The sequence below is a fragment of the Limulus polyphemus genome, unplaced genomic scaffold, assembly GCF_000517525.1.
Source record: "Limulus polyphemus unplaced genomic scaffold, Limulus_polyphemus-2.1.2 Scaffold5941, whole genome shotgun sequence".
Taxonomy (NCBI): Eukaryota; Metazoa; Arthropoda; class Merostomata; order Xiphosura; family Limulidae; genus Limulus; species Limulus polyphemus.
The window spans coordinates 33185-45690 of record NW_013671551.1 but is presented as its reverse complement, the minus strand read 5'-3'; the positions used below and the strand labels follow the sequence as shown (position 1 = coordinate 45690).

The window sequence follows — 12506 nt, the reverse complement described above, 5'->3', positions numbered from 1 at the left end:
TAAAGATGGGAATCTTTAGGTTAGTTAAGGTTATATTAGGTAAAATACATAATAATAATAATAATTCTGTAACAAGGCACACATGTGGGCAGCTCGGAGTAGCTCGTGAGTAAGGTAATTCGATAGATTAATGTGAGCCCCACATTCCCCAAGTGAATTACAACTTATAATGGTGCAAGTAATAGTTAGATACAGTTCAAAGGACAATAAAATTTAAGTATAAATAGTTGTCTACTGTTTAGAGTTTAAAGCTATTTAGGAAAAACAATTTGAAAGTCATTCTAGAAAGAAAAAAAGGGTAATTTAGATTTATTTCAATTTTTTTTTTGGTGGTTACGAGGTCGATCAAATTGACCAACCTTGTATAGAGTTAGGGTACAGAAAATTACCTATAAAATATGAAGTTTTACTGAAAACAAATGTTTGAACTCTATTTCGGAGGTTTTAGAGATTGCGCAAATGAAATTTGAGATTTTTGGGACAAGGAATAGTATTTTTAATCATAATATGAAAACCAATTTGTATTTGGACTAGTAACCAAACATAATCGATATATTCACAAACAAATTTTTAGTAAAAATAATTCATTAAAAAATCTGGTTTTCTGTATACAAATAACTTGTAATGTTTCCCAAAAGTCTACCAAATTTTGTGAAGATACACATACTGTATTTAATGTTATAGTATATATATATTTAACAAGTGCAACTGTTATATTTTATACCAAGCCCATTGTCAAGGGTTAACTCAGTATTTTCTAAGCACTGTGGTAGATCAATTGGAATTGCAACAAATTTTACAATTCATTGCTGTTTGCATGTAGCTATTGCTTTGCCAATTTCTCCTATGAATACATTTGGTCCATGTGTGCAACCGTTGAGATGTTGGAAGAGGAAGTTTGTTCATGTGCAGCATATATGCCCATTGTAGAGGCCTTCCCAAATGTTTTTCTAGGAGTCTAAGCACACCACCTCTAAGCAAACAGCAATAAGAATGGCTGTATTAATAACACTTTCTTCTAGAATTGAGATCATTGAATAAAATATGTCCTTACTACTTCCAGACAGTGGAGTGATGTGGCCAAGGTACATCGACTGTGGTTCTTGAATAAGAGCAATATGCTCTTCTGTGTTAGTTTTGAGATAATACTTCATTCCCTGTTTCACCATTATTCTTGTCTTATTCTTTCAACCATTAAAGTACAGTCTCTTACACTGCAATGATTTGGCCCTATTTTGTGCCTCTGTCCTCTGCTTTTTGCTTTCTCATCTTAGCTTGTGTCTATCTATTATATGCAAGATGTCTTTATGAATGATGCCAAGATCTTGTATCACAGAAGTAGCGATAGCTGCTGCAGAACATCGTACCGTTCACAAGTCCTAGCCATCACAGGCATACTAGTTCTAATCTGATGTGATGTAGATGAAAGCTCAATTACTCTACCAGCAGATGAATTTGAAGTAATCTCTGTTTCAGAATTCTCAGGCATGACATTTGTTTCTGATTCAAATGATGAAGATTTCTGAAATGATTTTGTCATACTTGTTCTTTCTTCATCATCCAATATCCTCTTCTGACTTTTTATTTGATGTTCATAGTGCTTTTGCAGTTTTCTGATTAGTTCTACATCACTCCTCCCATGCCCATTTTTTTGTTGTGTTTGCTGATCATTCAAAAATTCTGTGTCATAAATAGGAACTCAATGAGCTACATCACATTTGCAAGTTGTTGAAATGCATTGGCAAGCAGTTATAACAAATAATTTCAATTTCAAAGGTAGGGTGCAGATAGTCCTCACGTAGCTTTGTGCGAAATTCTGAAACAAAACAAAATTCAAAGGTAGGTGCTCCAGATTCCTTAATTGATTTCATCAAAGCCTGATATTTGTCATGACACTTCAGCATTTTCCTTATCAAGCTATTATGAAAAGTGATTAGAATTGAAGCTCTTTTCCATAGGTATTCTACATCAGAAACAACTTTCTTAGCGATTTCAGCAACCTTTGACTCAGCATTTGATGGTAATGACTTCAATTTTAGTCTTACATGCTGATAGTGTAAAATAACATCTGCAATTGTTGGTAGAGTATTGATTTTCAATGGTTGTTCATAAAATCCTGATACCTGTGAAAACACTGACAGATGTTTATTTTTAGCTCACCTTGACAAACTTATGATGAATGCTGTAATAAAGGAAAAAGAAACGTAGCACTACAACAGGGTGACAATCCCTCTTCAAATCATATCTTACTCACAACTAAGCATTGACTCGCAAAGTGCAATGCACCCATGCAGTAGTTACTAGCTTAAGGAATGTTGCCAACTATTACATTTTTATAGATAGCTACCCATGGAAAAATGGATTTCATGTCAGGACATTACTTCCTTAGCACGAAGAATGCAAACAACTAATGAAATTTTACTAGTAACTATGCAAGGCTGGTTGAACACCAGAACATTAATTTCTAGGCCTAAGTATCTGAAACTTCAGGTGTCTTGCAGAACTAGTTAACGAATATAAAATGGAATAATATTTTACACTTATGTACATATATTCATGCAATTAATTATGAAAAATAACTATAATGAGTATACAAGTTGTCCTAATGTTAAAAAACAAAATGTACATCACTAGGCATTGCTTATAGCACATGACTGCAAGATGCATCATATTACAGTTTTGGCAAGGGTCATTGATGTGCAATATCTTCAAGAGATAATATCACCTGTTGGGTAGTCCTTACTTTTGAAGTTTTGGGTTACAACATTCACACATCCACATTTTCTTCCAATTTATAAATAAGGAATTCAAATCAAATTTGATCCTTAAGGAATAATAAGTATGGGGTGCTCAAGGTAGTTGAAATTATACTTTGTAGCTCAGATTATATCTGCATATTCTCAAATTTTCCAGAATACTCTAAATAATTCTAGAAGGCTCTAACGTATTATTATGGAATATTCTAGCACATTCTAGGATAATCCAGAGTATTCCAAATTATTCTGAATGTTCAAGAACATTTTATATATAAATAATACATGCTGTTACATTTTACTTCTAAATTATTCTATGTGACCTGACAGTAGTTTCTAGAATCTCTACAAGACAACTTCAGGTTAGCCAACCTAAAGATGATTACTAAGAGATTCTTGAACTAGCCATAAATTTTCATAGAATTTCATTCTGGTCAAGATGTGGGAACCATGCAAATCTAGTCCTTGATAGATAGACTTTTTAAACTGCCTGTTGCTTCTTCCAACCTGGATGTTGAAAAACATGTATTGTAAACCATTTGTTATACCTCACAACCTTGATTTTGATAACTTATATTGTAAACCACTTGTTGCTTCTCCCAAGTTGGCTCTTGATAACATATATGATAAACCATTTTTAACATATATTGAAAAAATACATTTTCATGAAAGGAAAATGTTAACTTCCTCACCTTCAAAAGTGTAGGTATAGATTCCAAGGTCGTCATCTTTATATCTAAATTTGTTAATGAGGTTTGACTGTTTTTTTATAATTCCAGTTTGCCACCATTATAACAGAAGTGGTTTATCTTCAGTGTGACCTTCAATTTTTTGCTACATTTATGAAAAGGGAATCAGTTAGTTCTTGGAAGGGCTGGATTGAGGGGGTGGCAGATGGATGCAACTGCTCTGGGCCTCCTTGAAGGGATTCCCCCACTGAGAGAAAATTAAAAGAATTAATCAAAAATTAGATGTCTCAATGAAAAACATGTTTTTTAACTGTGTCATTATGACAACTGCAATTTAGTTGTTTTCATTAACATGTTCTTACAGCTTGTTCCTTCATAAATATTTGCTCAGTCATTTAAAAATAATTTTTACTTTATATTTATCATAAATAATAGAATTAGTATTTTGTATATGATCTATCATCACTTTTTTTGGGTGTTGCTCATACTGTGGTTAATAAGTAGTATTGAAATGTACTTGATTTAATTATAAAGTTCAATTTTGAGAGCCCTCCTCCTAGAAACTTTGTCCCAGACCTCCCAAGTCCTTAATCTGGCCCTGGTCCTTGGTAGACATTCAGTCTTTGTACTAAATTTGATCAAAATCAGATGAAAAGTTGTCAAGTTACAGTGTATACATGCATTCACAAGAATGAAAACAAATTTATTAACAGATAGTGTTTTCAACCATGTGAATGGTTCATTACATTGATGTGAAATTTTATAAGGTTTTAAGGTGTAATAAAACAGTAGGAATACAGTATCAAAAAGAAACTTTTTTTTTCAGCAATTCTGTTCATCAGTTGTTTCATGATACATTTAAGAACTATCAAGGTGAGTTGCTTGAATTTCCTTATTTCTTTCCTGTATCTGTAGGTTAATCTGCCATAAGTGTAACAGCCCTTACCTACCAGGGCCATTTTGTTTTATAGTGAGGGCAAATCACATTTGTGAATTGAAAAAATTATAGAGAACTTATCGTTTATTGGATTTCAGATTTTATTTTTCTAAGTAGTAGCATAACATTCAATTATTTGTACTAAATTGTATTATTTAATAAAGTTTGAAGATAAATTTAATTAAAAAAATCCCAAAATACATTTGAGACTATATATAAGCACCATCTAAGAAAAAAAACATTTATTTTCAACATTTTAAAAAATTTTTCCTTGCACTTTAGTGCTGGTCCTGCCTTCAATGATTGGTATTTAAACTTTTTTCTGATCTGTTTTCTTTATAAAACAACATCTGGGCATGGTAAACTTCAGTTGTAAAACTTTTAGCCAATCCTAGTTGAAGGTGTCAGTTTCAGTACCATGGTATTCCAATTACTGTATTTCACTTTTGACAACTCATAGGATGATAAGCAAAACCCGTGAAAAAACGTTGTTCTCTGGATTTTAGAATATGAATGTGGATGGTGCTTATTACAGTAACTGCCATTTTATGTAGAGGTTGTATTTAGTAGTGGTCAATAGTACATTTGAATTAGAAAATTTGCTTCTGAAACAAACTGCATGGGATATATGTGACTTTTATGTTAGGGTTAAGATCTATCAAGTGGCGAGCGCATTCAGTATTTAGAATAATTACCTTGTGTGATTTGTACGTACTACTAGTACCATGTAAGAATTTTATATTTTTCCTTCTTCCTATCTTTACTTTGTAGTAAGACCCACACTTCTGTTGTTGTTGCTTAAAATTAAAATAGTCTAACTGATATATAAAAAGCTTGTTCTGATATTTTGCAAAGGGTTTAGAAGTCAGTGTACAAGTGACAACAATAAAACCCGTACGTTCGTAGTGAAATAGACTAAACACATTAGTCTCAATAATACAGGGGAAGCTGTGTCATTCTCACAGTTGAGATGTCAATACACTGAAGAGCTTAACTTTTGGTTTCCAATATAAATCTTGCCTATAATGAGAGGAATGTGACCAGGACTAATCATTTAAGTGCTGTAAAGTGATTTTCATTGTAATTTATGGTGTCTGTATCATTTGGTAATTTCTTTTAACAGGATGTATCATGTAACTAGGGTCAGATAGTGTTATTCAAACCACCTGTACTGTAAGCTATTACATACATTCACTAGTAGTGGAAATTAAAGTTTTGTCTGTGTAGTTAAACAACATACAAGGATGTGTTGAAATAAATTTGTTTGAAAGTTGAAAGAAATAACATACAAGTACCAAAAAGCTTTCTTACTATCATATCTACAGTTACATTCAAATGCGCCTGCGCTGGACTGAACAACAGTGACTCCCAACAGGTGTGATAGTTTATGGCAAATGTACGAAATTCATGCTGCTAACCTCACATAAACTTGAAATAAAAATACATTTATGAAACAAAATTAAATGTTTTGTTATGTACATATATAAATGTGAAATCTTAGTTAAAAATAAGAAATACTTGTTTATTGTTTAGGTTTTCTTAGAAATATTACTTTCAGTCTTGTATATTATTTGAAACCGTAGGGAGAGTATGTAATTATTAAAAAATTAAAAATAGACTAAAGTTGCATTTTGTGGATGATAAAAAGTTTTTAGAGATTTTAGAATAATATACTAAAACATAAAAAGTAATAAGTTCAAATCTGGAACAAATATAAATATTGTGATCATATCTTATAAATACCATTTCCTAATGTAATTTTCCAAGATAGTAAAGATCATAATGCAAAAAAAACTATATTTGTCAAAAGTGATGGGCTTTATGTTTCTTAAACTACTTGCATTTATGAACTTTCAAACAATTTCATCAACTGGTTTTATTATTGGAATGAAACATAGCAAGACTTGTGTTGGCTACACAGAAAGTTAGTAGCTGGTAGAGATCTGGTTAAAGGATTTTTTGTGATCTATGATAAAAATCTGCTAATGTAACCATCTTGCCCTTGACCATCCTAAGGATCTGTGACTACAAGTGTTAAAAGCCCTGACCATTTTGCCATAATTCAGTCGAAATGTGGTGACTTGCAACTGCAGATGGCACCTAAAATTTACATTTTGTGGATGAGCTTATAGTACTTTCCAATGTGAAATTCTCCTATTTTGCAATTATGAAAGCTGTAAGGCATGTAAAGGAAGAACAGGCTACTCCACAATGAGCTATCAGTTGTATGTTGGAGGTAGTGAAGGAAGTTAATCAACTTGTCTCTGAAAGTAATTGAAAAACGTAGAGGTTGTTTCAGCTAAAGTAAAATCCACCCTTGGAATTATAAACAAAATAATTTGCATGGATTTAGGTCTACAAAAGTGAAACGAGGACTTTGTTCACAAACTTTTCCCAAAGTATGTAAATTAATGTAAAACCAAACAGTATTTGTTTTGTGACAAAACAAAATGTCACATTGGATGAAGAATATCTCTACTTAACTGTCTGCAAAATCTTGGCAAGTTAGTATGATCCTGTTAGTAATACATTACCAAAATGGTAAAGAGGAAGCTTTTGTAAGGGATTTATGGTGACTACAGATTACAGCTATGATGGTAATGGAATGTCAAGAAAATTTCCTTGGTGAACTCTGCATATTACCAGAATAAAGTGCTGAAACTCCAATACCGTGAGGAAATTCCATCTTTGGTAGGACTGGATGTCAGTGAGGTATGGCCCTGTAAAGACAAAGCATCAAGCTTCATCTCCATGACAAACTACCAATTCCTGTGCAAAATACTATAATATTCACAAACATCTACCATGAACTTCTGTGTCTTTGGGTTGCTCAAATGAGCCCTCAAAAGCTCCTTGCATGGTTGATGGGCTTTGTAAAGAATGTATTGTGCAAAAGCTACCTAAGTGGAAATTGCGGAGCAATAGTCAATTACCCAGTAACATTACATAGAACACCATCAATGGTGTAAGGTAGAGCTGTAAGGCTTAGGGGTACTCATCCACAGATCATTAACACCCTCCTCATATAATAGAATGTTTGACATGAAAGTAGTATAGAAGCATTCTTTCTGTTGTAATTATTTTACTTCATGTTTACAAATTAGTTGCAAATAAACTGTCTGTTGTCGTTTCACACTTATTTCTAGTTTGTAGTCTTTAAAATGAATAAATAAATATATTTGAAATTCTTATGTCAGTCTTAGGTTGGAAACTGCATTTCATTATTTTTTTTACAAAACTACAATTATTCTAAAACAACTAGACATTCTGAAGTTACTTTTCAGTTTTTAGATATTTCCAGCAGAATAACTTATAAAATTATGTCAAGAAAATAGGAAACATCTTGTTCATAGAATGTTTAATGGAACCTTAAATTAAGTACATTTTAATTTTTGAGTGAGTGAAAAAACAGAGAAAGTAAAGAAAAAAATATTTTTCTTGCTTTTATTTGAACTCTAAAGCATCTATCAAGCAACTTTATTAATTAAGACCTTAAAGTGATGTACTTGGAGGTTTGAAGTAACCATTGTACATGTAGTACACTAAAAAGTATATTTCTTTATAGGTTATCTCAATTGATGAATTTAAAATATGCAATATTCATTACAAGGCATTAAAATTATGTTTTGTTTTTATTAATAAATTAAGAAGAAAAGCTTATATAATATTAGACAACTGATTCCGTTTTCACTAATTTGTGGTTTCCTTGATTATCCAGTTCTTCTTTTCTACTTGGTTCCTGCATTCCTCTACTGCCTGTACAATAATCTGGCTTTTATTAATTTGGCCATATTTGACCCAACAACCTATTATTTGCTACTACAGTTTAGAGTTGTAGTTACAGCAGTTATATTTCAGGTATGTTGCTGCACTAAATATTGTAATTTTATGACTTTTATAAAAACAAATTATCATACTATTGCATAACTAGTGTTCATATATTTCAAAGGATTTGACTATGGATTCTTAGTGAAAAATTTTTTTTATGGGAACCACATGTACTTGTATTAGTATATGACCCATGTGTTCCAAGAAAGTTGTTGAACCTAAGTTAAATGGACAGTAACTGCATGTTGTAGAAACTTCTATCATTAGACATTTCCATATGAGGTTCAATTCTTCTACAAATAGAAATAGGTCCCATAACAATTAAATTCCCTGATAGCTCGTTTAGGCAGAGTATTCATGATGAAACTTAGTTGAATGGATGGCAATTGCCTGTTGAAGAGGATGACGTTTCAAAAATCTTCCACCTTTCATCTTTAAGTCGTCCTCTACTCATGTATTTGATTGAGTTCAAAGGTTAAACAGCAAACTTACCATTGGAACTACATGTTGTTGTAGCTGTATATCACCAGAGAGTTCAAAGATGAAATGGGGAACTTGTTTGGGAGATATACCTATTTATAGTTGTAGTTGATCAATGAGCTAGAAGTTAGAATTAAATTTATTAATGATGCTCTACTGAGTAATACATTACCTCTTCTCACATGTATAGCAGCTATTCTTGTTCAGTGCTGCCCTCTATATGCAAAAAATCTTTGCATGCCACAAGCTTTGAACTCCCACATACCTAACAATCAATGTGGTTCAATTGCATCTTGCATGTAAATCATCATATGACCACCCTTCTGGTGCATGTGACTACCTTTACTCAATTCTAGCAAACTATCACTTCTTCTTAGACATTGATTGAGTGCAGACGTTTTTCAATTGTGTTCTTTTCACATGTTAATTTAATTTTTTTTTGCAACATAGTGATTTACTGGATTTATAATTTGCTACAGTTAGTTTTCTGTAGTTGTTTGCTGCGATAACTTACCTTTTTTTATTGATTTTGTTTCTTCTCATTTTTGACTTCTTCACAGTTTAAGATGAATTCCGAAGTTTGTGTTTTACAACTTCTAATATTCTTACCACTACTTTGAGTGGCATTACACAAGGGTCTCAACTGAGGATGTTTCGGCTATCTTTCATCAGGAGATTGATTGTTATATGAGTTGTCCTTTTTCTCCCGAAATGTTCGGGTTCTTAATACAGCTTCCGAACCTGTTCATGACAAGGGGGATTTTGATAGCTTTTTTCCTCCTAACTACGCTGTGCCTTCCCATGCCTCTCCTGTGGAATTTACTAGGCCTAACTCTGCCTTTTTTAGATATGCTCTCTCAGGCATGTTCTATTTTGTCATTTTCACCATTTTTATATAATACTGTTCCCTCCTTGCTACATGACACTTATCATTAGTGTACTTTGTTTTCCCTCCTTGCCCTGACATCAGGGTTCATGCTGAGACTTCATGCCTTGTCCTCCATGGGCTTCTGATCATTATGCTTTGGCTTATCAGCAGGCTGATCAACCCTTTCTCGACTTCCACTTGTTGAAGTCACTATTTGGGGGGCTGTCTCTGAAAATTCTATCCATTTCTCCCATGCTCAGTTTCCTGATTTTATCTTCTTACCTTTACAGCTCTCCTACAGTACTTGTCTAACAGACACATCCTTTAAGAGTCACTCTATCAATCCACTAGGGGTTTCTGGGGGATACCCTTTCCATCCTCACCTCCACATTGGTGTGATTGTCCTCTTTGACCCTATCCCTTCACACGTGGTTTCGTTATCATTGAAAAGGCTGCTGTTTTGTCACAGATTCATCTATCTTCTACTTATCTTCGTGACTTACGGATGGCTCCTTTTCTCCATCAGTCTGTTTTTGGAGATTTGCCTGAGTCTTTGGTTGCTCGATTGTCTCATTCTGATCCCTTTGTCTCTCCCATAACTGTTTCTTGTCCTGCAACCTCCCATCCTTTACCAGTTCCTACCATTAGGGATTCAAAATTTTGCTGCATGTCTCAATGTCATTGTTTCCAGCAGTTACAGTGACTAACAGGTGGTTTCCGGTTCAGTGGGGACATGTTTGGCTGATTTGTGTCCCCTGTGGTGGGTATTCACTACTGATTCATGGGTTGTCCAAGTTTGTCAGAAGGACTTTTCATCCATTTCCTTTCCCCACCACCATTGTCTCCTGTACCAATTTCCTTCCATTAACTCAGGATCCCATTATCAATCTTTGTCTATCCTACTATCACAGAGAGCTATCAAGCCTGTTAACCAGCCTTCTCCAGTTTTGTCACCCCTCAAAAAATCTGGGGACTAGCATTCTGTGATACATCTGTCCTGCCTCAACCAATTTCTGGATCTTTTCCAATTTCCCATGGAGCCCTTTATCACAAAGAGGTGGGTTTTTCTCCAGGACTGTGAATGACCATGGTAGATGTCTTGAATGCTTATCTCCATATTCCTATTTCTCATCAGTCCAATTGCTGTCTTCAGTTTTGTGACTGGCCTTTTGGGCTTACTTCAGCACCGTATGTATTTTATCAGGTGGTGAAGGCCTTTTCCCAACTCGTGCATGCTCGAGGGTTGCATTTACACCAATACATGGACAACTGGCTCTTGTTAGTTCATTCTAAACTAGAGTGTTCTCAACACAAACATCTGTTGCTGACAGAAGCATTTCATATTGGTTGGATTTTCAGTTTGGAGAAGTCTTTCCACTTACCTACCTAATATCTTCTCTACTTGGGTGTATTTTTCAACACCCACCTCATTCGGGCCCACTTTGTCTCCATTCATTGGTGCTTTCAGTTCTCCGTTAATTACTGCTCCCTCTGTTTCTGCATGTTTCTGTTCTGTCACTTTTGGAGACTTGGGCTTTTCTGGAAGACCTTATTCCTTTGGGTTGGGTACATATGCCTTCTCTTCAGCGGACTCTGCACGGCCAATGGAATTTTGCTCGGGATCCCTTAGACCCCCAACTTACCCTTCCTCCTTCCCTTACTGACAGTCTGCTTTGGTTCAACAAGGACAACAATGATGGGAGTATCACTTCCTCCACCTCCTCTGGATTTGCATCTGTTCACAAATGCTTCTCTCCAAGTGGGGAGTGTCGGTCCATCAGCAGGAGGCTTCCAGGTAGTGGTCGCAGATCGAAATGTCTTACCATATCAACACCAAGGAGCTTTTTTTTCATTTTCTTCCTCTGGTACAGAACCAACACATTCCATTATTGTGGTCTATATAAATCACTAAGGGGGCATCCATTCTTGTTCCTTTTGTGGTTGAACATTAGAACTCCTTTATTGGGCCCACACACTGTGGATAAGTCTCCTTGGTGTCATGTTCCAGGTGGTTTTCACCTTGTGGCAGATCATTTTTCGAAACCTGACTAAGTTTATCCCACTGAGTGCTCTTTTGACCTTCAGGTTTTGAGGTGTCTATGCAATCAGTGGATATGCCTTATCTGGATGCTTTTGCCACTTTACTCACACACCAAGTTAACTTTTTTGGTCTCCATTTCATCATCCTCAGGCCCTAGCAGTGAATGTTCTCAGTCAGGACTGGACCAACTGGTACATTTTGCATTCCTTCTGGATTTGTAGACCTCCTCGTCATGGGGTTCTTACAGATTGTAATGTCAGTATTGTTTGTTACTGCCTTCCACACCCTCCAATTAAACATTTGTCCTCATGTTCCATGTTTCACCTATCCATTCAGTTTTGTTCCTACTCCTTTTAGTCTCTGGGTTTCATTGGTCTGATATATTTGCTCCCGATATTTCACACACTTTTTTGAATTCCACATATGTTCTCCTTTATCCAGATCAATCTTTCCTACTCAAAACTTTGGTGGCTCGTAAAGGACATTCTTTCTTCTTGATTTCCTTTCTGTCCATTTCCCACCTTTATTCCTGGTCTGATCGAGACAGAATTCTATGTCTAGCACATGCTTTTCATTGTTACATTGCCTGCATAGTTTCCTTTAGTGGTTCCTTTTCCCACCGTTTCATTCCCTGGCACCTTTCTCCTTCTACCCTTACAAGTTGGGTTTGTCAACTGATCGATTGGTCTATTCCTCCCTCTCTCTTTCTTCCCAAATTCTCTTCCAGGTGTTGTTGCATCAGGTCAGTCACCTTACGTTTTTACTGGCATCTCACCTCTGGCATCCATTGGAGGAAATTCAGGCATGTGGACTACACCTCATATGTTCATCTCCTGCCTCCTTCATTGGGTAGCTGTTTCTTTCTCATTGGGGTACTACCTTCTGCCTGTTGCTATCTTTCAAACTGGGT

General features: G+C 35.0%; 1 protein-coding gene across 1 annotated transcript in view; it reads left to right on the top strand.

Moving 5' to 3' along the window:
* The window catches only part of LOC106473165 (CMP-sialic acid transporter 1-like), a gene marked incomplete at its 5' end in the record, with an annotated part of 23480 nt that overhangs the window by 209 nt on the left and 10765 nt on the right, over positions 1–12506 (top strand). Inside the window, 2 exons of the mRNA XM_022401657.1 lie at positions 4269–4315; positions 8098–8237. Coding sequence (XP_022257365.1) covers positions 4269–4315; positions 8098–8237 — 187 coding nt within the window. The remainder of the gene's footprint in view (positions 1–4268; positions 4316–8097; positions 8238–12506) is intronic.